General features: G+C 44.7%; 1 protein-coding gene across 10 annotated transcripts in view; it reads right to left on the minus strand.

Annotated features, from left to right (window-relative positions):
• The window catches only part of LOC137532986 (deubiquitinase DESI2-like), a 248,478-nt gene that overhangs the window by 77,558 nt on the left and 148,428 nt on the right, over window positions 1-22,492 (minus strand). For 9 of the 10 annotated variants that reach the window (XM_068254074.1, XM_068254077.1, XM_068254073.1 and 6 more), the window contains one exon: window positions 58-130. In XM_068254074.1, coding sequence (XP_068110175.1) covers window positions 58-130 — 73 coding nt within the window. Of the gene's footprint in view, window positions 1-57; window positions 131-10,398; window positions 10,541-22,492 lie in introns of those variants that run through there. The other variant, XM_068254071.1, reaches the window with a different exon arrangement.

Here is a 22,492-nt window from a genome sequence, read left to right on the forward strand (position 1 = left end):
ATGAGGTTGCCCAATGCTGAACACTGTAATATGAAATCAATAAAGCCAAGCACTTACCTCTGCCATAGATTTCTATCCCTGAATGAAATACTCCTATACCCAAGGTCGACGTATATTCATTTATCCAATACTGCAATAGAAAAATGGATTTGATTGAATTAGGGAAAAAAATGTGTGCAATGGTATTTACAACTCATAGCATGGAGCAGGCCAGTACAATTTATAAATACATTTATTTTGCATTTCATTGTACCATATTTCCTTATTGTATCTAATTGGGCATATATTTTTTTTTAGTAACAATTGAGTTTTCAGTGCAAAATCATGGAAGCAAGAAATGGAGGAAGTAATCTTGCAAACCAAATTATTCCAACAGCAAACAAAAAATGAACATGGACAAAGAAGCATTGTAAGAAAGGGAAGATGGGATTGCGTCACCGCTTAAGGTCCGTACCCCACTGCACGATTTTTATGACAATTTTTCCGACACCCAGTGGTAATCATAAAGCAAAAAATTATCTGTGTTTCCAAGAGAAGTAGATTAAGGCCTCTTTCACAGAGGGACGTTGCGTTTGATGCGGCGTTAAAGTCGCACAACGTGCCCCTAACGCAGCGCATGTAGGTTATGAAATTGGACGTTATTTTGCACTGCGTTATGTGTCTCTTGGTGCGCCATTTTCCTTGCATACTCATGGAACAAAAATGGCGCATGCGTTACATTTAAAACAAAAAACAACAACATTACTGAGCATGTGCAATACACATAACGCAGCAGATACTTTGCTAAACGCACAGCATGCAGCACTTTTTAATAACACTACATGTTACACACTAACGCAACGTGTGCACTGTGAATGTCGCACAGACTTTGCAGTGCTGTGCGTTACTCTGCGTTAAAGTATTTTCTAACGCGCGACTTTAACGTCGCACTGTGAAAGAGCCCTAACACAGGTAAAACACTAGGAAGCACCCAAACATTAAAATGGACCCAAATTAAAAATACAAGATTTCAGAATTTCTAAATTATAATAATAAATAGCAGCCTTTTTTCAGCTGCATGATGACAAAAATAAATTATATATATATATATCCTATATAATAATTAGCCTGTGTCGCTGCGTCCAGCAGTTTGCAGCGTCCCTGTGTCCCTGTTATTTTGTTACTGCGCATGTGCGCAGTAACGGACAGCTGGAGGGACCAGGGAGCGAGGTGGGCGGGCAGTTGCGTGCGCGCGGCGGGCACGCGTATGCGCAGTAGTCTGCGCATCCCTAAACACATGTTGCAATTGAATGGTTAATCGCACAGGCATACACCGCCTCTGCCAGACTGAAAAATGCATGCCCTGCATCCAAGACAAGTGGTAACATTTATTAAACTAGGAGGTACTTTAGCTTCCAATATGGTTTGCATGCAAAGTATATTATACTAGACACTTGCGCCACAGTGAGGCAGACCTCCGGGCAAGTGACCTAACCTAAATTTAAAACCTCAGGAGCGGCTATGCAAAAAAATGTGTAACTTACATTTGGTAGAGCAGCAAGGAGAACGCCAGCGCATACCACTAAGGCTGCATCTGAAATGACCACCAGCTCAGTGTGTAGCACCTATATAGACTTTTTGCACACTTGGCATTCAATTCAGATTAACCATTCAATTGCAACATGTGTTTAGGGATGCGCAGCCTTCCCCCCCCCACCTTTCCTTAACTTTGTAACTATGTAACTGTCAGGTTAGCTGCTCCCAGCCCCTCCTCCTGAGTTTCCTGTTTGCATGATAAGTAGTAGCAGATTTGCATATGATTTGCATCTGAATTGAATGCGAAGTGTGCAGAAAGTCTATATAGGTGCTACACACTGAGCTGGTGGTCATTTCAGATGCAGCCTTAGGCCACATACACACATAAGACCATAGTCTTTTGAAAATGAAAGATCACAGACCAATCTTACCACCCTTCATGTAGTATGAGAGCCATACCTTCACAGTCTTTTCTATGGAGCTGAACTCCACATCAGAAAAAAAATCTTTGCAAGATGCTGCACACACAGATCTGTACAGACACCAAAGATCAGTATCTGCAAAAGATCTGTTCCTGCCAAAAATCCATTCCTGCAAATTGCAATGATAGTCTATGAGATCTGCAGATCATCATACACACATGATTTAACTGACATTCATCTGCAGATCAGATCCACCAGGATGGATTTTCAGATCTGCGGATGATTGCTTGATCTGCAGATGAATGTCAGTTAAATCATGTGTGTATGATGATCTGCAGATCTCATAGACTATCATTGCAATTTGCAGGAATGGATTTTTGGCAGGAACAGATCTTTTGCAGATACTGATCTTTTGTGTCTGTACAGCATCTGTGTGTGCAGCATCTTGCAAAGGTTTTTTTCTGATGTGGAGTTAAGCTCCATAGAAAAGACTGTGTAGAGGATGGCTCTCATACTACATGAAGGGTGGTAAGATTGGTCTGTGATCTTTCATTTTCCAAAGACCATAGTCTGATGTGTGTATGAGCCTTTAGTGGTATGCGCTGGCGTTCTCCTTGCTGCTCTACCACGCGTATGCGCAGTAACTGGCAGCGGTGGCGGCAAAAAAAAAAAGACCTAGAGCCTGTTTTTAAACAGGCTTGGGTCTACTACTTATACATAATTATATAATTATAATATATATATAACTAGCAGACCCAAGCCCGTCTGTGTTTATCGCCGCTGCCCACCGCATGTACTGCGCACGCACCCGACGCACACGCACCCGACACACACGCACCCGACACACGCATGCACAGTCACGCACCTGTCACGCGCACACCTGCCGCACACACGGTCGCCCGCTCACACGCCCGCCTGGCTCCCTAGCCCCGTCCCTGTGAGGCTGGGTCAGTGCTGCGCACATGTGCAGTAGCAAAGAACACGGACCCAGCAACACAGAGACAGCACACGCAGCGACACAGGGGTTTTATTATAGAGGATATAATCAATAAAATATTTTATATTTATTGGAGGAACCCCTCCCTTCCTTTCATATTGCCGGGACAGAATCTGGCAGACTGGTGGAGGAGATAAAAAACAAAAACACAGGCTGCTACTGATGATGTCACAGGGGAAGTGATCTCAGCTTGTGTGAGATTTCACATAGACGACGCCCCTGTGAGGGAGGGTAGCTGATGACAAACACACCCATGATCTAAAACCTTTTAAAGCGGACCCAAACCAAACTTTTTTTAATTTAAAGCGGACCCAAACCAAACTTTTTTTAATTCAAAATATTTAGTTGCACCACTCTGACATATACAAAGAGAAAAAAACACTCCTTCAAGCCTATGAGCATTTCAGTGCATGCTTTTCACCATTCTCTTTTCATTACTAGGGTTATACAGGTGGCAGCCATTACTTCTGAGCTTAGTAGCCACTTAAAGTGAACCTAAAGGCTACAAACAAAAATGAGATTAACTCACCTGGGGCTTCCCTCAGCCCCCTGCAGACGATCGGTGCCCTTGCAGCCCCGCTCCGATGGCCCAGGACTCACCGGCGAGCACTTCCGGTTTGGCCGTCACCGGCCGACAGGCATGGGAACGCGAGTGATTGTTCGCATTCCCAGCCTGTATATCGCCCGCTATGCTGCTATTGCGGCCAGGCGGCCGTTTCCATGGGAAACCACTTAAGACCTGCCGACGCAGCATAAAGTTAATACAGCAAATGTAAACCTTTTAAACCTGCTTCTTCATGAGTTATAGCAAGAAGTTTTGAATCAGGATGATACCATTTATTGGCTAACTTAGAGATGGATAAACAGTGAGCTTTCGACTTGTAAAAAGCCTTCGTCGGAGGAACCAGTCCTTCTTGCTTTTACTCATGGCTAACACGGTACAACACTTTACTGCTTCTTCATGAGTTATGTTACACACAAATCACCCTTGATACAATAAGGCTGCTGGGGAGTGGGGGTTCTGTGCTTGTCCCCAACTCCCCTTATCTTCTGAATAGGGAAGAGGATGCAAGCAGGGCTAGACAAGCTGTGTGTATGTTCACACAGTAATCTCTTATTTGAAAATCTGACCGTCTGACCGTCTATGTCTGTCTTCTATTAGAGGCGTATGGCTAGGTCATTTACAGTTTATGGTAGCAATAGACAAAACAATGGGGATGGGATGCAGAGGTTGTGACTTAACCAGGGATCATGTACCAGAGGGGCCATTCAAGGATCCTCTATCAATCCCTGTATAAGCCGTTCACTGGTGCTATGCTGGTAATTATCATCTCCACATGTTCTTTGAATAGTGGTAATCATTAACAAATCCCTCTTCTCCTCTGCTTACACCTTTCTGACACTGCAGTTTTTGGTGCTCCATATAAATTCTTATTGGTGTAGGGACCAGCCATGCCCGGCGAGAGGGGGTCTCAGTTCGGGCTGTAGTGCCTTATCTGAGACGCAGGAAGTACAGAGCGGCAATGGTGCAAAGAAGATAAACAGGACTGGCAACGCATGGAACCAGTCAGAGGTGTGTGTTCTGCTGTAATCTTCCCCACTGTGCTTTGTAACGCTGTGGGGGGGGGGGGGGGCACATCTAGCTTCTATACTAGGGGAGGGAGGGGAAAGCCCATCTGTCTGGCCACCATACTGGGGAGGGAGGAGCCCATCATACTGGGGTGGGTGGGGGGGGGGGGAGCACGTCTGCCCACCATACTGAAGTGAGAGGGGGGAGCCCATCTGGCTACCACACTGGGGTGGGAGAGAGATGGGAGCCCATATGGCAACCATATTGGGGTGGGAAGAAGTGGGGAGCCCATCTTGCTACCATACTGAGGTGGAGGGAGCGGGGAGTCCATATGGCTACCACACTGGGGTGGCAGGGAGGGGGGAGTCCATATGGCTACCACACTGGGGTGGCAGGGAGGGGGGAGCCCATCTGGCTAGGCTACCATACTGGTGTGGGAGGGAGCAGGAGCCTATCTGGTTACAATACTGGGGTGAAAGGGTGTGGGGAACCCATCTAACTACTAACTGGGGTGGGAGGGAGAGGGGAACCCATCTGGCTACCATACTGGGGCGGGAGGGAGCAAAAGAGTGGTTCCCTGGTAACAGCGCATATATGGGAAGCAAGTACTTCCTGTAAATGCACCACTACAGGAACTGTTCTTGTGTCTCCTCACTGCCTGCAGCTGAGTCACTGCTGATCTGAGGTCTAGCACAGGGACTGTGGTGGAGGAGGGGACAGCCAACTCGAGAAGGTAATTAAGCGGCGGCCGGGAAAGGAAGGGGCGGGTTGGTTGCCTGCCCCTTTGGAAGACGCAGCCTGACGAGAGTCGTTCAGGCAGCATCATGGACGGACCACCCCTGCCTTTAACCCTTCTAGGAGATACAAGTTAGCATTGGCAAATCAAAGCTTTTAGCAGTTAATCTTTTTAACTAGTAGCTGTGTTATAACTAAATAATGTACTGTATTTCATCGCGGTTTGTTGGCTATGGGGAATTCAGATATCCAAACTTAACATTTTAGTTTTGGGGGAATGCTGGCAGATTACACTCTATTCCATCTTCTCATGTACTTCAAGGACTCTAGTGACAAAATCTTTCTGCTGTAATAATTGGCTTCTGTTCCGCCATAGGCCTCAAATTGATATCATTGTGAAAACAAGAAAATTGGAAAATGTAGACAGGTTTCCCCACTTTGTGTTCAGAGTCACTTTACATATAAAAGATCCAGGAGGGAGAAGCTGAAAAAAGACCTCTGGTATGGAGACCGCTTTCAGCTCCCCAAATACATTACAGTTAGAGCTTATTATCGTATTGCACTGAATGAATAATTGCTTTCATTTAATTTGCATTATTGAGAATATACTATATAACGGCTGCCTTTAATGGCTGTGGAGAAGGTCAGACTTCTCCAGCAGGGAATTGTTGCCACCAGAATTCCTAAACGATTTAAAGGGAGGAAAAAAATGAGAGAACTATGCAGGCTGCCATTGTTGACTACTTGTGTGGCTTTCTGGAAATCACTGCTGTAGAATGAGTATGGCTTGTGTATGAGGTGTGTTGCAGGTGTGTGATTCAGAAACTGCTGAACCCAAAAGATCTGTATAATGCTTGGAATACACCATGCAATTTACCATCAGATAGATGGGTCGATAGTTAATATCCGACAGATCCGATCTGATCACTTCTATACAAATCAATCAGAAAGACCATCGTAAATCAGATTGGACCTTTCGGAGATTATCTATTGACTATAAATCTAACAGAAAATTGCATGGTGTATTCCCAGTATTACAGCTAGAGAACTGCCAGTTTAGAAGGAGGATAATAATGGCATCTTCCACATCCTTCTCACTTCAGTTTATTTGAAGTAGCCCTTGGGAAAGCCTATCCATTTCAATCCACTTAAAAGTGAATAATTTATTTTGAGTAGACTTCGTTTCTCCAGTAAAAGAACATTTCAAACATAGCGTTTCCTTACTATATACATGTATTCAGTCAGCAACACACCTTTTTATGAAATGCTCATACACAGGAGAGAACAGTCAGCCTATCCAGCTGTTTTGACCAAAGCAGGAAAAAAGGGTGCAGGAGTACTTTTGCCATAGGCACCTATTATAAAATCCGCGATGAGTGGCAAAGAAGAGAAATTTTGGAGCGTGGCTGCCACTATCGGTCACCTCTGGCCACCAAAATTTACCATATTTTCCAGACTATAAGAAGCTCCTGATCATAAGACACACCTAGGTTTAGAGGACATAACCAGGGGGAAAAAAACAAATCTATACTAAATCAGTTATTTATGGTGCTGCGCCCAATTCTATTTTGTTTGAAATATATACTAAACCTGGTGCATCCATGGTGAAAGGGCATCTTGTGGATTATGCCCCCTTTGTACCTCACTCCCCCTTGTACATCTTGTGTCTCCCTGTGTAATCTTCTGTCCCCCCTTGTGTCCTCCTGTGTCCCCCTTTGTGTCCTCTTGTGTCCTCCGTTTGTCCCCCTGTGTCCACCTCTGCATGAGCACAGTACAGGGAGTCCCCGACATTGCGACAGGTTGGAGGATCATACTGGCAGGCGTTCACAAGTCAGGAACTCCCTGCATTTGGACCATAAGACGCAGTTACTTTTTTACCCCCAGTGAGTCTTCTAGTCCAAATAATATAGTACCTTCGTCGCCACAAATTATGGCTTTTAGCATGGTCGCGGTATGTGACAAATAATTACATTTTGGCATCTGCAGTCGCAATTAGCGTTAATCTGTGCTATGCAATGCTTGTGCATTTCAACAAGCCTGGGCACCATTATTTGAAATCATTTCTGCTAATCAGTGCCTGCCCATGCTGAAATTTACCTTGTTTGCTACACATCGTGGCTTTCTGGTAGAGTGGGGAGGAAAGGTTTAAGCGCCACTGGGGGGGGGGGGGGGGGGTTGGTCACCAATAAGGAGGGTCTTAAAGAGGATCTGTAATGTTCAAAAATTCCCCTGGGGGTACTCACCTCAGGAGGGGTAACCCTCTGGATCCTATTGAGGCTTCCCCCGTCCTCCTGTGTCCCGCGGTGGTCATGCTGCAGTAGCGGCTCTCAGTTCGGAAATAGGCGGAAATAGCAAATCCCAGTTGGGTCTGCTCTACTGCGCAGTCTCCTGCGCCTGTGCAGTAGAGCGGACTGACTGAGATCAGCTATTTCCGAGCATAGAGCTGCAACAGCGCCCCGCTAGAACAGGGAAAGGTAAACATTGCACAGCCTGACAAATTGTCAGCTGTGCATTCAGTGGGCTGCAGCGAGACCACCGTGGGACGGAGGAGAACAGGGGAAGCCTCGATAGGATCCAGAGGCTTCCCGCTACTGAGGTAAGTGACCCCCAAGGGAACTTTTTTTCATTACAGAGTCTGTTTAAGCTTAGGCACAACTGGGGGTCATAGGGTTGGGGGTAAGCGTTAGGAACCCCCGGGAAGGGGGAAGTCTTAGGGTTAGGGATCGGTAGAGGTGCCTTGTGTGAGAGTAGGTTTAGGTTTGCCCATAGTAAAATATCTGTAAATATTACCGAATTACGGAATTCAGTAGTAAAATATTGCTATTGAATATCTACTAACAGCAAACCCCTGCACCCTTTTTTCCAAGCACCTTTTTTACATGTATGCATTTTAGACATCCAGGGCCCTATGCAATTACCAAACTCGCCAGCGATAAGTGCTGGCAAGTTCTTAAATTAGGCGTCAGTAAGGTCGCCTAATGCAATTGCATTTAACACCCCCCGGGGCGGAAAAGAACTCGCTTGGGCGATATAATCGCCCAGCAAGTTCCTTTCCCCCTATGCAATTGCATTTTGCACCCCCGGGAAGCGATGCTTTCCCACCAAACATTGATGTTAACTTTTCACCTGCTCTGAGCAGGCGAAAAGACCTATCGCCGGTGTTGGCAAGCTGTTTTAGGCATCTGGGAGCCTCCTTTACCAAGGACACTCCAGATGCCAGCGATTTAAATAGGTAAAGGAGTCAGTTTTGACTCCTTACCTATTTGAAATGTAACATAAAAACATACCTCCATCGTTCCCGTCTCGCCGCATGTCCCACGCCGCTCCTCTGCTCATTCTTCCTCGGCCTCTGTTATTCTCAGAGCCGGCAAAGCATCTTTCAGTCTCCCGCCGGGCTCCCCATTCATCCACTAGGTGGCCCAATGAGAATCATCCTGATTCTAATTGGACCAATGAGAATCAGGATGATTCTCATTGGGCCACCTAGTGGACGAACGGGGAGCCCCGGCGGGAGACTCAAAGATGCTTTGCTGGCTCAGAGAATAACAGAGACAGAGAAAGAATGAGCGGAGGAGCGGCGCGGGACATTTGGCGAGACGGGAACGATGGAGGTATGTTTTCTGCCGGGTCCCGCGGTAGCGACGAGTGGCAGGAGGCGAGGGGCGCCGGGTAAGAGCAAAGTCTGGCTCTTGCGACGATGCATGCGCATTTCCCGGGGGAGCGAGGCTGCAGTGCCGTGGTGCTGAAGGACAGCTCCCCTGCACTAATGCCTCGCTCCACATTGCTCACTACACAGGAGCATCGCTCAGCGAATACCTAGTATTCGCCTGAGTTATGCTCCTTTATGCAAGGACATCGCTCAGGTGAAACTGGCAATCGAATTTGCTGATAAATCCTGAGCGATGTGAGGAGATAAGAAGCTCGCACGTTTCAGTCTTCTTATCTCCTCGAATTGCATATGGCCCCCTAAGTCAGTCTTTCTCTGCCTTTTTACCCTGAAGGAACCTTTTAAATAATTTTGGGATCTCAGGGAACCCTTACATTAACGGAGGGAGAGGGGATTTTTCATAGTAGGACTGGTCATTAAAAGTGGGTTAAGTGAACATGTTTTACTATTGTAATTAATAGTCCCCATTCCATGTTTCTCCTTTACAGGGCACCTGTTTTATGCCCTCCATTATTGCGCACCCCAATATAGTTGCCCGATGCTAGTATTTTCTCTCGTTCCTCTTCATCTGCTGTATACACATCCTTAGTTCTGGCATCCCACATGTTTATTCATCACCAATGTAATGTGTCATTGGGTATGATTCACAAAGCTTTTTCACCTGTTTTCACCTTATCTATGTTACATTTTTAAGCTTCCAAAGAGCAAAAAATATAATTCAGGTAAGAAAATCAGGAACAACTTGCTTTAAGTGATTATTTTGCTTGTAAATGTGCTGAATTGTTTTTAACAATTAGGTGATACAGAAATCAATAAATCATTTATGAGAAGTTTTGTGAATAGAGCCCACTGTATCAAGGCCATTGCAACAGTGATGAACAAGCAGGGAAGCAAGAATTGAGGATGGGCAGAAAATAGTGAAGAGGATGTTGAGAAGCTAGGGACATCTTTTTGAAATTTTCTCATCCTGCCAGCTGAGGCTGCTCACCTCCAAGGGCAAAAATGCCACAAAGTCCTCAAGGAACACTGGTTGAGAATGACTCCGGCCTAAGTTATGATCTTGTGGTTCTGATGACCTATCAGACAACACAAGTTTTGGTTTTGTTGAAAAACCTTGCTGCATTGCTAATATTTGTTCCTGTGCCACTGGAGGTGGTAAAATAGGTCAGTGATTGGACAATCATAATAAAAGTGTGTACCAAGCTTTAGTCAGAGACATCTGAGCTGTATGCTTGTTCAGGGTCTATGGCAAAAAGTATTATAGGCAGTGGATCAGCAGGGCAGCCAGGCAATTTACGTTGTTTAATAGGAAATAAATATGCACTTTTATATAATAAAAACGTATGTTATTTTTAGTTACTGCACTAACCCTCTGTAGCTGGTCACTAAACATGTTTTAGAATTGTCTAGCTAGCTCACTGGGTTGCTTTTTAATCAGAGAAGGCAGCATAGCATAGAGTCTGTAGCTAATTTATATCTTCCTATATCCTACCTCATTATAGACAGCAGCTCTGGAAAACAAGATAAAAAAATTCATCCATCCTAAAATAAATATCCCCAAACTGTGATAGCTGGTGTAAAGCCATCTATCAAAGTTTCCCAAGTGCAAACAGTAGCTGTGAATCTGTGCATGTGGGTGTGAGGAGCTCTTAATGGTTGCCATGGCAATGCTTTTCCTTATCATGGGATGCATTGCTATTGGCCGTTTTACATGCTCATAAATAGCTGCTAAATTATTTCAGGATTTAGGAGTTTACTTATTACTGGCATCCTGCCTTATTGCTTTTTACGCTTGTTCCCACTTATTATGGAAATCGCGTGTTTTCCTTCTTCACCGGTTGTGTGTGGCTGTGTGCATACAGACTGTATTTATATATACATATACACAATATCTATATATATATCTATATATATATATATATATATATATATATATATATATATATATATATATTTATACACTGTACAGGCCTGCTGAAAGCACAATTAAACTCAAACGAAAAGCATCCCATCATTTAGAAAAGGCACTGTAATAATATATAGTCTTATGTTTTAATTTTTCAAAACAGGGGCGTTGCTAGGATCCTAAGAGATCCTTTTTGGGCACTCCAGATGAAAAATGGGTGTAGCCATGCACCAAAATGTGGGTGTAGTCATGGGTGGAGCCAGATGTGCATGAACTTAACACCAGTCTAACTAAGCCTGCCCAGCAAGATGTTCGATGAAGCCCCCCTCTCCATTAATACAAAAATAAATGCAGCATATCACATAAATAGAAAGTATAAGCCTAGATACTGTCTATTTATGTAATATTCAGCATTTTTTTGTATTAATGGAGAGGGGGCTTCATCATAACTAGGAGGTATAACTAGGCCGACAGGGGCGTAACTAGAAATCACTGGGCCCCCCTGCAAAACTTTGGATGGGGACCCCCCAGTTGTCATTGCTGGAGGGGGGATAGCTAATAGTAGCCCAAGGTGAGGGGGGAGTCAGGGCTCCCCCTCCCCGCTGTTTGTGCATGCTCCCCCTTCCTGCACCTCCTCCTGCCCCTCGAGGGCCTCAGAGCCAGGGCCCTCCTTCAGGCTTCTCTCACTAAGGGCCCACCTGTGGCTGCATCTCTTGCAGGGGCTATTGTTACGCCCCTGTAGGCCGAGTTACCTGGCCTCTGTGCTAGCTGGTCTGGCTTTCTGATGGGCGAGCTGTCCTGCTGCCAGGTTTTCTGGCAGTCCCCCCATAGCGTTCCCTGACCTTTTTTGTGGACCCCCTCCCATATTCCCAACGTCCTCCCATTGAGGCACCACAACTCCCAGCATGCCCCCATAGTAAAATCACAGCTCCCTGCATGCCCCTATAAAGGCATCACGGCACCCAGTGTGGCACCACAGCACCTAGTATGCACACAGAGATGGCCTGTATGGTGTCATGCTGGGTGCTGTTGTGCCTCTATTGGGCATGCTGGGTGTTGTGGTGGTGAAAGGGGAATAGCCCAGAAGAGAAGATGTCTGCAGAATCTGGAGATCAGTCGGCCCGAGGTGTGTACTACCGCCCGCTTTCTGACTCTGCCTGAGAGACATCCGGGGCACGTGTTTCAAAATTTTACTGCCCTTTAAATATTGTTCTTATTGCATGCTGTAGAACTGATAGGGGCCAGCAGCCGTGCCAGATGTTTCTCTGCTTGTTGTTAGGCATTGTGGTTGTGGTGAGGAAGGAGAATGTGAGGCTAGTATAGACTGTGAAACCCCTTGCTGTTTTTTTCTTCTCTCAGTTCTGCACATATTCAGCACCTTGGAAATGCTTTATTCTGCGATAATTGAGCTCTAAAGTGGGATGAAACTTTAAATTACATTTTTGCCCTAAAATATTAAACACAAATAAAAGCTAATACGAAAAAGTATAAGACTGATATGGTACAATTTGAAGCCAAATGTACACTTCACACTTCATTGAAGTGAACGGATAACATAACGAGCTGCAGGACAAAGGATCAGATTGACTTGTAATTAAGTAATTACTGAGCAAATAAAGGAGAGAAAGTTTTGACAGGTTTTGGACTAGTCCATCTCCTCATGCAATTCCTTTATTCTTTACAAAAGCATTCTTTGGAAATTTTGGAAACAATCTATACAAAAATGCCAGTCAGTCTTTCCTATTAGTTTCCACACTCAGTAAAGGTGGCCATACACTGGTCGATTTGCCATCAGATTCGACCAACAGATAGATCCCTCTCTGATCGAATCTGATCAGAGAGGGATCGTATGGCCACCTTACTGCAAACAGATTGTGAATCGATTTCAGCCTAATAATGGTGGAGGTTGTCATACGCAGGACCAGAAATTGTAAATTCTCTTTGTGTAGCACCCCTACATTACACACCAACTCAGGGGTCCGAGAAAGGGGTTGTGTACTTTGCAGAGTAGAGTCATCTACTGCAGTGACCAAAAGCTGTTGGTCTAACGGGAGTATGGGAATCCCCAAATGTTTTGCAAATTCAAATCTATAAAGTTAGCCGCTAAACAAGAGTCTATAAAGGCTTCAGTGGGAACAGTCTGACTCTCCCAAGTGACAGAACAGGGAAGGAGCAGACGATTATCGTTTAGAGGTAATGACTGCACGCCTAGGGTATTACCTCTGACTACACCTAGGCGGCAGCGTTTCCCAACTTTTTAGGACAATTTTGTACCTTGTGACCCTCCTCTGCACAGTACAAACAGAGTTTTTCTGTTTTCCTGCGATTCTTTTCCACATGTGCCAATCTTGAATGTCCAATTTGCATTGGCTCAGGCGGAGGCGACACAGGTGGGGAAGAGGCGTAGGAGACATATCTTACAGTATTCTTACCCCGGGTCTGTTTTTGATAGCGTAAATGGCGATCGACCCGTACTGCTAAGGAGATTGCCTCATCAATGGATTTAGGTTCAGGATGTCCCAACATCAAATTAGAAACTGCATCTGATAAACCTGATAAAAAGCAGTCTAACAGTGCAAATGTTCCCCACCTAGCTGACACAGCCCACTTCCTGAATTCAGCTGCGTAAACTTCTACCGGATCTTTGCCCTGACGCAAAGTCTTAAGCTTCCGCTCAGCGGTGGAAGCAATGTCCGGATCATCATATATTATGGCCGTAGCATTAAAAAATTCCTGAACTGATGATAAAGCCTCATGCCCTGCATGGAGGCTATATACCCATGTTTGCGAATCCCCTGAAAAAAGGGTCTTTATAAACGTAATTCTCTGTGTTTCAGTTCCCGACAAATTAGGTCTTAACTAAAAATAAGACAATACTCGATTTCTAAAGTTCTGAAAGTCAGATCTATGCCCAGAAAACTTTTCGGGTACAGACATTCGCAAGTCTGTAGCTAGAGGGGATCGCACTGCATTCACAGCCGTTTGGAGGACTTGTATGGACCCAGACAAAGCAGTGATCTGGGTCTGTTGGCCATCCAACACCCTGATTAAATTTTCCACCAAGGTGGTTAGTCCATCAATTCGGCTGTGGAGTGCGTCCATATTGTTTTTTGGGTCTGCCGTTCTGTAACGATTGGTGTCAGCACAGAGGATCTCTGATTATTGGTGATCTGCAGTATCACCAATAATACAGATGCTATACCCGATTATGTGTGATCTGCAGAATCACCAATAATACCAGTATAGATTCACACAGGACACCTAATGTGGTAAAGTGTTTGGTGCAACAGTAAGAAAGGTTATCTCCCGAGGAGCGGGAGATACAGACACTACTGCAGCCAAGGATTCCCTGAAGGATTGGGAATCAGACTGTACTGCAGCCAGTGGACTCCTATAGGGTAGAGGCCCCTGACTGAACTGTACCTCTTTAAAGCTCTGTAGACCACCAAGCCTGCAAAAAAATGTACAGATAAATTCCATCGTCAAGATATTAGAATTGGAAACAATAGCTACTCTGTCTGTGCCAGTTCTAAAACGAGTTGGAATTCACAGAACATGGAAAACTCCAGCTCATCTATAGAGAAACACAACACTTCCACACAGATTCAGAAATCTGAACGGAAGTTTCCTACGATCATTGTAAAACGCGTAGCAGCACTACAGGTATATGGATTTTTACTCAATAAAATTTCACTGTGACTTTGATCGTTTGTTAGTGTAATATAGCCTGTATGGATGTATCCTGGGTCTCTCCGCTCCTATTGCCTTGGGCCATTGTACTCACTTCTCTAATAGTGACCTGGCCTGCACATTATGTGATATCAAGTGGTATTGATTGTACAGTATGTGATGCGGCAACTGGAGTAAAATAGTTTGCAGCTTAAAATGTCATGAGATCCATGCAATGCACAGTCTGACCTTTTCTGAAAAGGTCAATGCAGTTACCATATCTGCTATGCTTTTGCTGAGGCTTTCTAGTACAGGGTACCCAGGCAGCTCATGGTGACACAAAACCACTAGAATATTCTAAAGGGCCCAAAGGGACCAAAAAACGGAAGCAGAAAATTTGCGAGCATGAGGCAAGTGGACAAAAAGGGCACCGCCATTTACTCCCATAATAAATATCATTTGATGGGCGCCGAACAGGAAAAAAGGGGCGCTCGAAGATTATTAAAGTTTTCAAACTGCACTTGTGATGATTTAAGTTTACAAAATGCACCCGTGACGAATAACGTTTGCAAAAATACTAAACATATCTATCGTATTTAACTAAAAGGTTATTTAAAATGTTATTACTTACTGTTTGTAAAACATTATTATTCACATAATAAAGCGATCAGTAAGTAAATTGTAATATCTTTTTTACAGTCACTATTTGTAAAATATTAAAGTGATCACTAAGGAGGGTTTAGGGTTAGGCACCACCAGGGGGGATTTAGGGTTATGCACCAACAGGGAGGTCTTAGGGTTAGGCACCACCAGGGGGGTCTTAGGGTTAGGCACCACCAGGGGGGTCTTAGGGTTAGGCACCACAAGGGGGGAGGTCTTAGGGTTAGGCACCAGCAGGGGGGATTTAGGGTTAGGCACCATCAGGGGGGTCTAAGGGTTACGGTTAGGTAGAGGGAGGGTTCTGTGTTTAGAGTAGGGTTAGGTTTAGTTGTAGTAAAATGTTAGTAATATTTCCTAATGTTTTACAACAGTTATTACGAACGTACTTACTGTATTTTTTTTCATTGTTAAAAACAATATTTTCAGATTTTTTTACATGAAGAAACGATAAATGAAGGTTATACACAATATTATACAATTATAATTACGTTTATTAAAAAAATATAATATATGTATAATCATTATAAGTTTCACTTTTAAAACAGGGAAGATTATCGTTTTCACAATTTGCGATTTCATACACATTATTAAATGTTTTTTTTAATTTGTAAAACATTATTGTAAACGAAATACAACACAATATTTTTATAAACGCTATTACCGCTTTTTGTTTACACCACGCGCCCTTTTTTCCCCGACCCCTTTTTGCATGGAAGCCCAAAAAGCCCCCTTTCTAGAATAGTGATGCTAAATATAAATCTGCCGTCTTGAAACAGAAGGTATTTGCAATCATTCAGCCATGATGCACCACTGCTGAAAATGCAAATTATTCCTTAATGCTTCCTAAAGTCAGACAGACATCCAGAAACGCTGGTGTGCATTTTGTGTACAGCCTACTGTGACCCTCTACATTTCTGATTCGTCCCCTGCTGTGTGTTGCATATGCATTAAAGTGTACTCGAGGTGGATTCAAGGGGGGACGTATGGGACACAGAGGCATGTTCCCTGCTCTATGCCATGTCTCTGTGTCCCTCCATGCCCCTCCTAGCCCCAAAGCTCCGCACTGCAACCTCCCCTCCCCTCGAAATTGCAGACATGCAGCTTGTCAGTAATCTCGAGGGAAGGGGCGTCCTTTTCAGGAGAGTTGCTCGTGCAAAACACCTACTCTGGCAGAGTCAGGACATGGTCCTCCAGCACCCAATGATGAGACACCCTCCATCCCTCCCACCCCAGCCGTTACACTGATTGCAATGAGACTAAGAGGTGCCCCAGGGCACCCAACACCTTAATCTCTAGCTATCTGGCTTACAGTCACTGCCATGTATTCCCTCTTCTTAATTTACTCTGCTTTAAAGAGACACTGAAGCGAAAAAAAAAAATATGATATTATGATTTGTATGTGTAGCACAGCTAAGAAATAAAACATTAAGATCAGATACATCAGTGTAATTGTTTCCAGTACAGGAAGAGTTAAGAAACTCCAGTTGTTATCTCTATGCAAAAAAGCCATTAATCTCGACGACTTTCAAAGTCGTGGAGAGGGCTGTCTTCTGACTTTTATTATCTCAACTGTAAGTGAACAGTTTTCTTTTTATCTGCCAGAGGAGAGGTCATTCGTTCACAGACTGCTTTGAAAGAATCATTTTGAATGCAGAGTGTTGTGTAATCTGCACATATTAGAGAATGATGCAATGTTAGAAAACACACTATATACCTGAAAATAAAAATATGAGAATATTTTCTTTGCTGCTAATCTTCTAGTAATTATTCATAGTACACAACCAATTCATTATATCATATATTTTTTTTCGCTTCAGTGTCTCTTTAAACACAATAGGGGAATGATAGGTGAGTGTGTGTTGCACCCCCTCCCACATTGCACTGCACTTCTCTCGCCTCTGCCCGGCCCTGACTCTAGGCATCAAGAACGCCCCTTCCCTCCTCTCATTGGCCCTTCAGCTCCTATCCCCCACCCATTTCCAGCCTTTCTGAGCTCTGTGCTTCTCAGATGAGAGCACAGAGCTCTGTCTGCAGAGTCATGACCCCTGACCCCTGAAAACGAAAGTAAGCTGTTACACACTTCAGGGGTCGGGGAGCAGCGGTGGTGGATGCTACCTGATCTGGCTTTCCCCCTGGATCAGGTAGTATGTTTTTTATTACTAGATAATGCCAGCTCTGGATCACTTTAAACCAAACCTGTGAGGTTGAAAAAAGAACAATTTACACAATTTGCCTCTGTAAAGGCTTCTGTCTCCCTCCACCTCGTACTGGGATCCAAAAGCTCTTGGCTTTGCTCGTTTAGGAGAACCATCCAGAAATAGAGAAAACAGTGACACAGTATCTCAAAAGAACTTACACCCTTATTGCATACAATCCAACATAGATACTGTGGTTAGCAGTGGAGGTGGGAAGAGCCTGAAAGCTGTTTTGCAGTTACCTGCCACTTCTGAAGAAGCAGGTAACCGTAAAATGGCTGTCAGGCTCCGCCCACCCCTGCTAACCACGGTATCTAGGCCAGGCAACTGCCATTATGCATAAGAGAATGAAGATGGTAGCCTCCGTATTCCTTTCACTTTAGGTTCCCTTTAAGTTATCAAATTAACACCTCATAGTTTTCATCTGCATGTCTACAGTGGAGGCATGCTAAATGGTGAATGTCTAGGCTTGGCTCACACATAAAAAGGTGTCCTGTCAGTTTTGCATCAGTTTTGTATTAGTTTTCTATGGGTTGGTTCACACATAAATCTGTACAGTTCCGGTCCAGTTCTGTCCTGTCAGTTTTCTATCAGTTTTATATATCAGTTTTCTATGGGTGTGTTTACACATAAAAGAAGTACAGTTCCAATCCTGTAAAGATGATAGGAAACTGATGCAAAACTGGCAGGACTGGACTGGACCGGAAATGTGCAGATTTATGTGTGAACCAGGCCTTATTTCTACTCCCTAAATGACTGCCTCCCAATGGAAAAATGCATGTGGAGAGTATACTCCTCTCACAATACATGCAGGTTTATCTGGTAGCACACAGACAGGGGAGGCAGAAGGGGATAGTTGGACCACAGATAAATAGAATAAATAATCAAATTAAAACATCATAGTTCTCTCTGCCGGGATGCATGCTAAAGTAATAAATATATACTTCTATTCCCTAAACCCAGTGCTGAAAGTCCTATAAATGCATGTGAAAGATATACTCAGAATATATGCTTACAGATGAAAGTTGATATCTATCTTGCTCTGAAGGACTTGACATTTAACCTCCTCAGCGGTATGGACGACTATACACGTCCATCACCGCCGGAGGTCGCCGCTCAGGCCCTGCTGGGCCGATTTGAGCGAAATAAAAAGCAGCACACGCAGCCGGCACTTTGCCAGCCGCGTGTGCTGCCTGATCGCCGCCGCGAGCAGCGGCGAAAGAGGAGCCGCCCGAGCCCTGCGCAGCCGGAACAAAAGTTCCGGCCAGCGCTAAGGGCTGGATCGGAGGCGGCTGACGTCAGGACGTCGGCTGACGTCCATGACGTCACTCCGCTCGTCGCTATGGCGACGATGTAAGCAAAACAAGGAAGGCTGCTCATTGCAGCCTTCCTTGTTTATTCTGGTCGCCGGAGGCGATCGGAAGAACGCCTCCGGAGCGCCCTCTAGTGGGATTTCATGCATGAAACAGTTTTTTTTAATTAAAAAAAACCCTCCCGCAGCCGCCCTGGCGATCTTAATAGACCGCCAGGGAGGTTAATATAAATGGTTTGTGCCCTTATCTGAGCTTCATGGTATCTTCATACATGCCATATGTCTGAAATAGGATCACTCACACCAAGCCATGCCTGTATTCAGGCTAAAGTACTCACACCGTTCAGCACTAATAGATAATTAAAGGAACCAAGTGTTCTAAAATGACAATGTACAAATAATTGATACTTTAGTTGCAGCGCTAGAGTGTTAAAATTCTCAAACAGACTGCAAAAAGGTATATGAAGGGTTAAACTCTCACCCCCTCGTATAAATTATACCTGCGCCTCAGACAGTTAAATACCGTGACAATCTTTAATATAAAACCATAATATACAACCATAAAACAATATTCTGATGGTAAAATCCCTCATCAAATTATCCACTCCAAGAGATCTCACAGTTCAGCATATCCTGTATATACTCGCATATAAGCCTAATTTTTCAGCATAAAAAATGTGCTGAAAAGTTACCCCCTTGGCTTATATGCGGGTCAGTGGAGCAGAACGGATGGTGGGGTAGGTTTTGTTACTGGCAGAGGAGCATAAGGATTGTGTACTAGTGATCCTGTTCTTGCCTGCTAGCTCCCTGCTGTTTCTGTGCTCCCTACATCCCCTGCAACATGGTGTGCAGAGTGTGCTGCTCAAGACTACCTGTGTCCCCCGGCTTGTGGAGTAGAGCATGCCAGCAAAGTGTCAGCGGTGCAGTGAACAGGGACACAGCTGTGTCATTCTTGGGACACATTTGGCTATGGGGAGAGGGGCTGACTTGCACTGGGGGCACATCAGGCTACTGTGGAGGGGGCTATACTGGGTAGGGGGCTTATATGTGAGTCAATCACTTTTTCCTGGTTTCTGATGGAAAAGTGGGTACCTCTTCTTATACGTGGGTCGGCTTATATGCGAGTATATACGGTAATTGTCTGCCTATAGTGCACTATCAGGCCAGCATATTCTGTTTCCACACAATTCTTTATGCAATCCGGACAATCCCTTGAAAATATCAAGTCTGTGATTATATTATCAATAGTTAATACATCAATTTCTCTTATAATCAATCCGCAAGAGGTATGTAACGATCGGTGTAACACAGAGAGGGTCTGATTACCGGTGATCTGCAGTATCACCGAGAATGCAGATATAGGCCGATTATTGATGATCTGCAGTATCACCGATAATCAGATATTTTTCTAACCTCTGGACACCTGAGTGATGAGAATGTTTTGGTGCAACAGTAATACTTTGAGGACCGCACCTGAAGATCAGGTGCTAGAGCAATAAGGAGTACTGCTCCGCAGCAAGTTCCTTCCGTTAGTCTGAACTCTCCGCAGGGAGGAGTCAGGCTGAGAGTGGGAAGGACAGAACATGAGTGACACCAATGAGGGAGTGTCACTGACAGATCTGTGAACTATCTCTTAACAGGAGAGAGCGTTCTCGAGGTCGGGCAGGCCAGGTCGTTAACACACGGACAGATAAAGTACAGAGACAGGAGACAGATGCCGAATCCCAAGGCTAGCAGAGTTGGCAACAGAGTATCAGAATGACAAAGGTACAAAATCAGAGATCAGAAGAATGGTCAGGAAAGCAGAAGGTCATAACAAATAATCAACAATTCCTAGACTAAGGTGTGAGTTCCTTGGTCATCAACACCTTGGAAACTGGTCTAGATCATAACACAGATAATAACAGAATTCCTACTAAGGTGTGAGTTCCTTGATCATCAACACCTAGGAAACTGATCTAATATAACACAGATTCTGACAAGGTCTGAGTGCTACCACGTAGTGATCGCAACGCCAGACACCAGGGGAATGACCAGCACCCAGTATATATACACCAGCGCTCTCCAGCGCCTCCCCTAAGTGCTGGACCAATGAAACCTGAAAGAATTGTCAGCTGACCGGCCTGGTCAGCTGACACCCCTCTGGCTGTCATAAATGCTCTGCCTCTCCGCGCGCGCACGCGTCTTTCTGAATCTGTGTGGACTATCAGTCCCAGCCACACCAGACATGTGTTGTAACGTCTCTGCTGTTCTGGATGCGGAATCCGCCGCACCGCTGTCCGAGCGTGCGGCGTTTTTTCCGCGTTCAGCAGTACAGACGGAAGTAGGCCTATGCGTGCAAACCGCCGCATCGGACGCGGAATCCGCCACCCTGTTCTCTGGGCATGCGGCGGTTTCTCCGCGCTCCGTCAGGCCAGTGAATGCAGGTCCCTGCGCACCAGCTGCCATGTTGAACGCGGAATTAGCCGCCTTACTCTGAGTACTTGTGGCGGCTTTTCCGCGTTTTCTCACAAGGTATAAGTTGAATAGTAAAGTCAACATTCAGCAGCAGCGGAAGTTTTAAGCTTTCAGCGGCAGCGAATAAACTCACTAATCCCCAGCGTGATGGAGAACGGAGAAGGCGTTAGAGGCTTATGCAGTCCATAACAGTACCGAATCCCGGCTGGCGACTCTCCAAGATAATATACAGCTCACCGCCGCTCTCCACAAACTTGACCCTAGGCAGGCGGAAAACCTGGCACAGTCTACTCTAGGCAGGCGAAAAACCCAGCACAGTCTACTCTAGGCAGGCGAAAAACCCAGCACAGTCTACCTTGATTGGCTGCAAGCTAGTGGTGATGATTGGCTGCAATCTAGTGGTGATGAATGGCTGCAAGCTAGTGATGTCACCCAACTCTTCCGGTAGACTGTGCCGGGTTTTTCGCCTGCCTAGGGTCAAGATTGTGGAGAACGGCGGTGAGCCGTATACTATCTTGGAGAGTCAACGGCCGGGACTCAGTACCGGGACACAGTTTAAGCAATTTTCGTGTCATTGTATTAATGGGTGGCTTCAAATCAGAAAACATGAGACTAACACAAGAAACAAAGTTTATACATTGGTTGAAAACTGTAGAAGATGGTTTAAACAAGGACTCTAACGTCTTGTGCTGGTACAATGGGTTTTACATGCCACAATTCTTTTTATTTTTCCTATCTTTTCATTCATTTTTTGTGTCATATGCTGGTAAGATGGTGTTTACTGTCACTATTCATTTTATTTGCTTTCACGTGGTGGGAAGATGGTTTTAAATGCCACAATTCTCTTTAGCTTAGAATTAATGGTGCATGTAACCAGCCCACTTACAATTTGAACTCGGAATTTATGATGTCTCCTAATCACTAGAGTCTGCTTTATGTTATGTTGAGGGAACTGTTGATGTTATCAATTTAGCTAGGATGACTGGGAAAGCCTCCTGAGTAACAGTTAAAGAGTCTAATTACATTTATGTTTGCTAAAGAATGTTTCTCCTCTGTATGCCAGTATATCTAAGCTGTGTTTTTCAGTTTTTGTCAGGAACCAAGTCTGACGAAGGCTTTTTATAAGTCGAAAGATAACTGTTTATTAATCTCTAAGTTAGCCAATAAATGGTATCATCCTGATTCAAAACTTCTTGCTTTTACTGATGGCTAACACGGTACAACACTCTACTGTTGCACATAAGATACATTTCCCCTGCTCTCTGCAGAGAGTTCAGTCAGAGACAGACAGAGCTTTCTCTCACACACACAGGGTTAACAGATGCAGCATGATGGAATTCCCCCTCCCTTCATAATGTAGTCCATCAGATTTTGGCCGTCACTGAAG

Source organism: Hyperolius riggenbachi, chromosome 9 (genome assembly GCF_040937935.1).
Source record: "Hyperolius riggenbachi isolate aHypRig1 chromosome 9, aHypRig1.pri, whole genome shotgun sequence".
NCBI lineage: Eukaryota > Metazoa > Chordata > Amphibia > Anura > Hyperoliidae > Hyperolius > Hyperolius riggenbachi.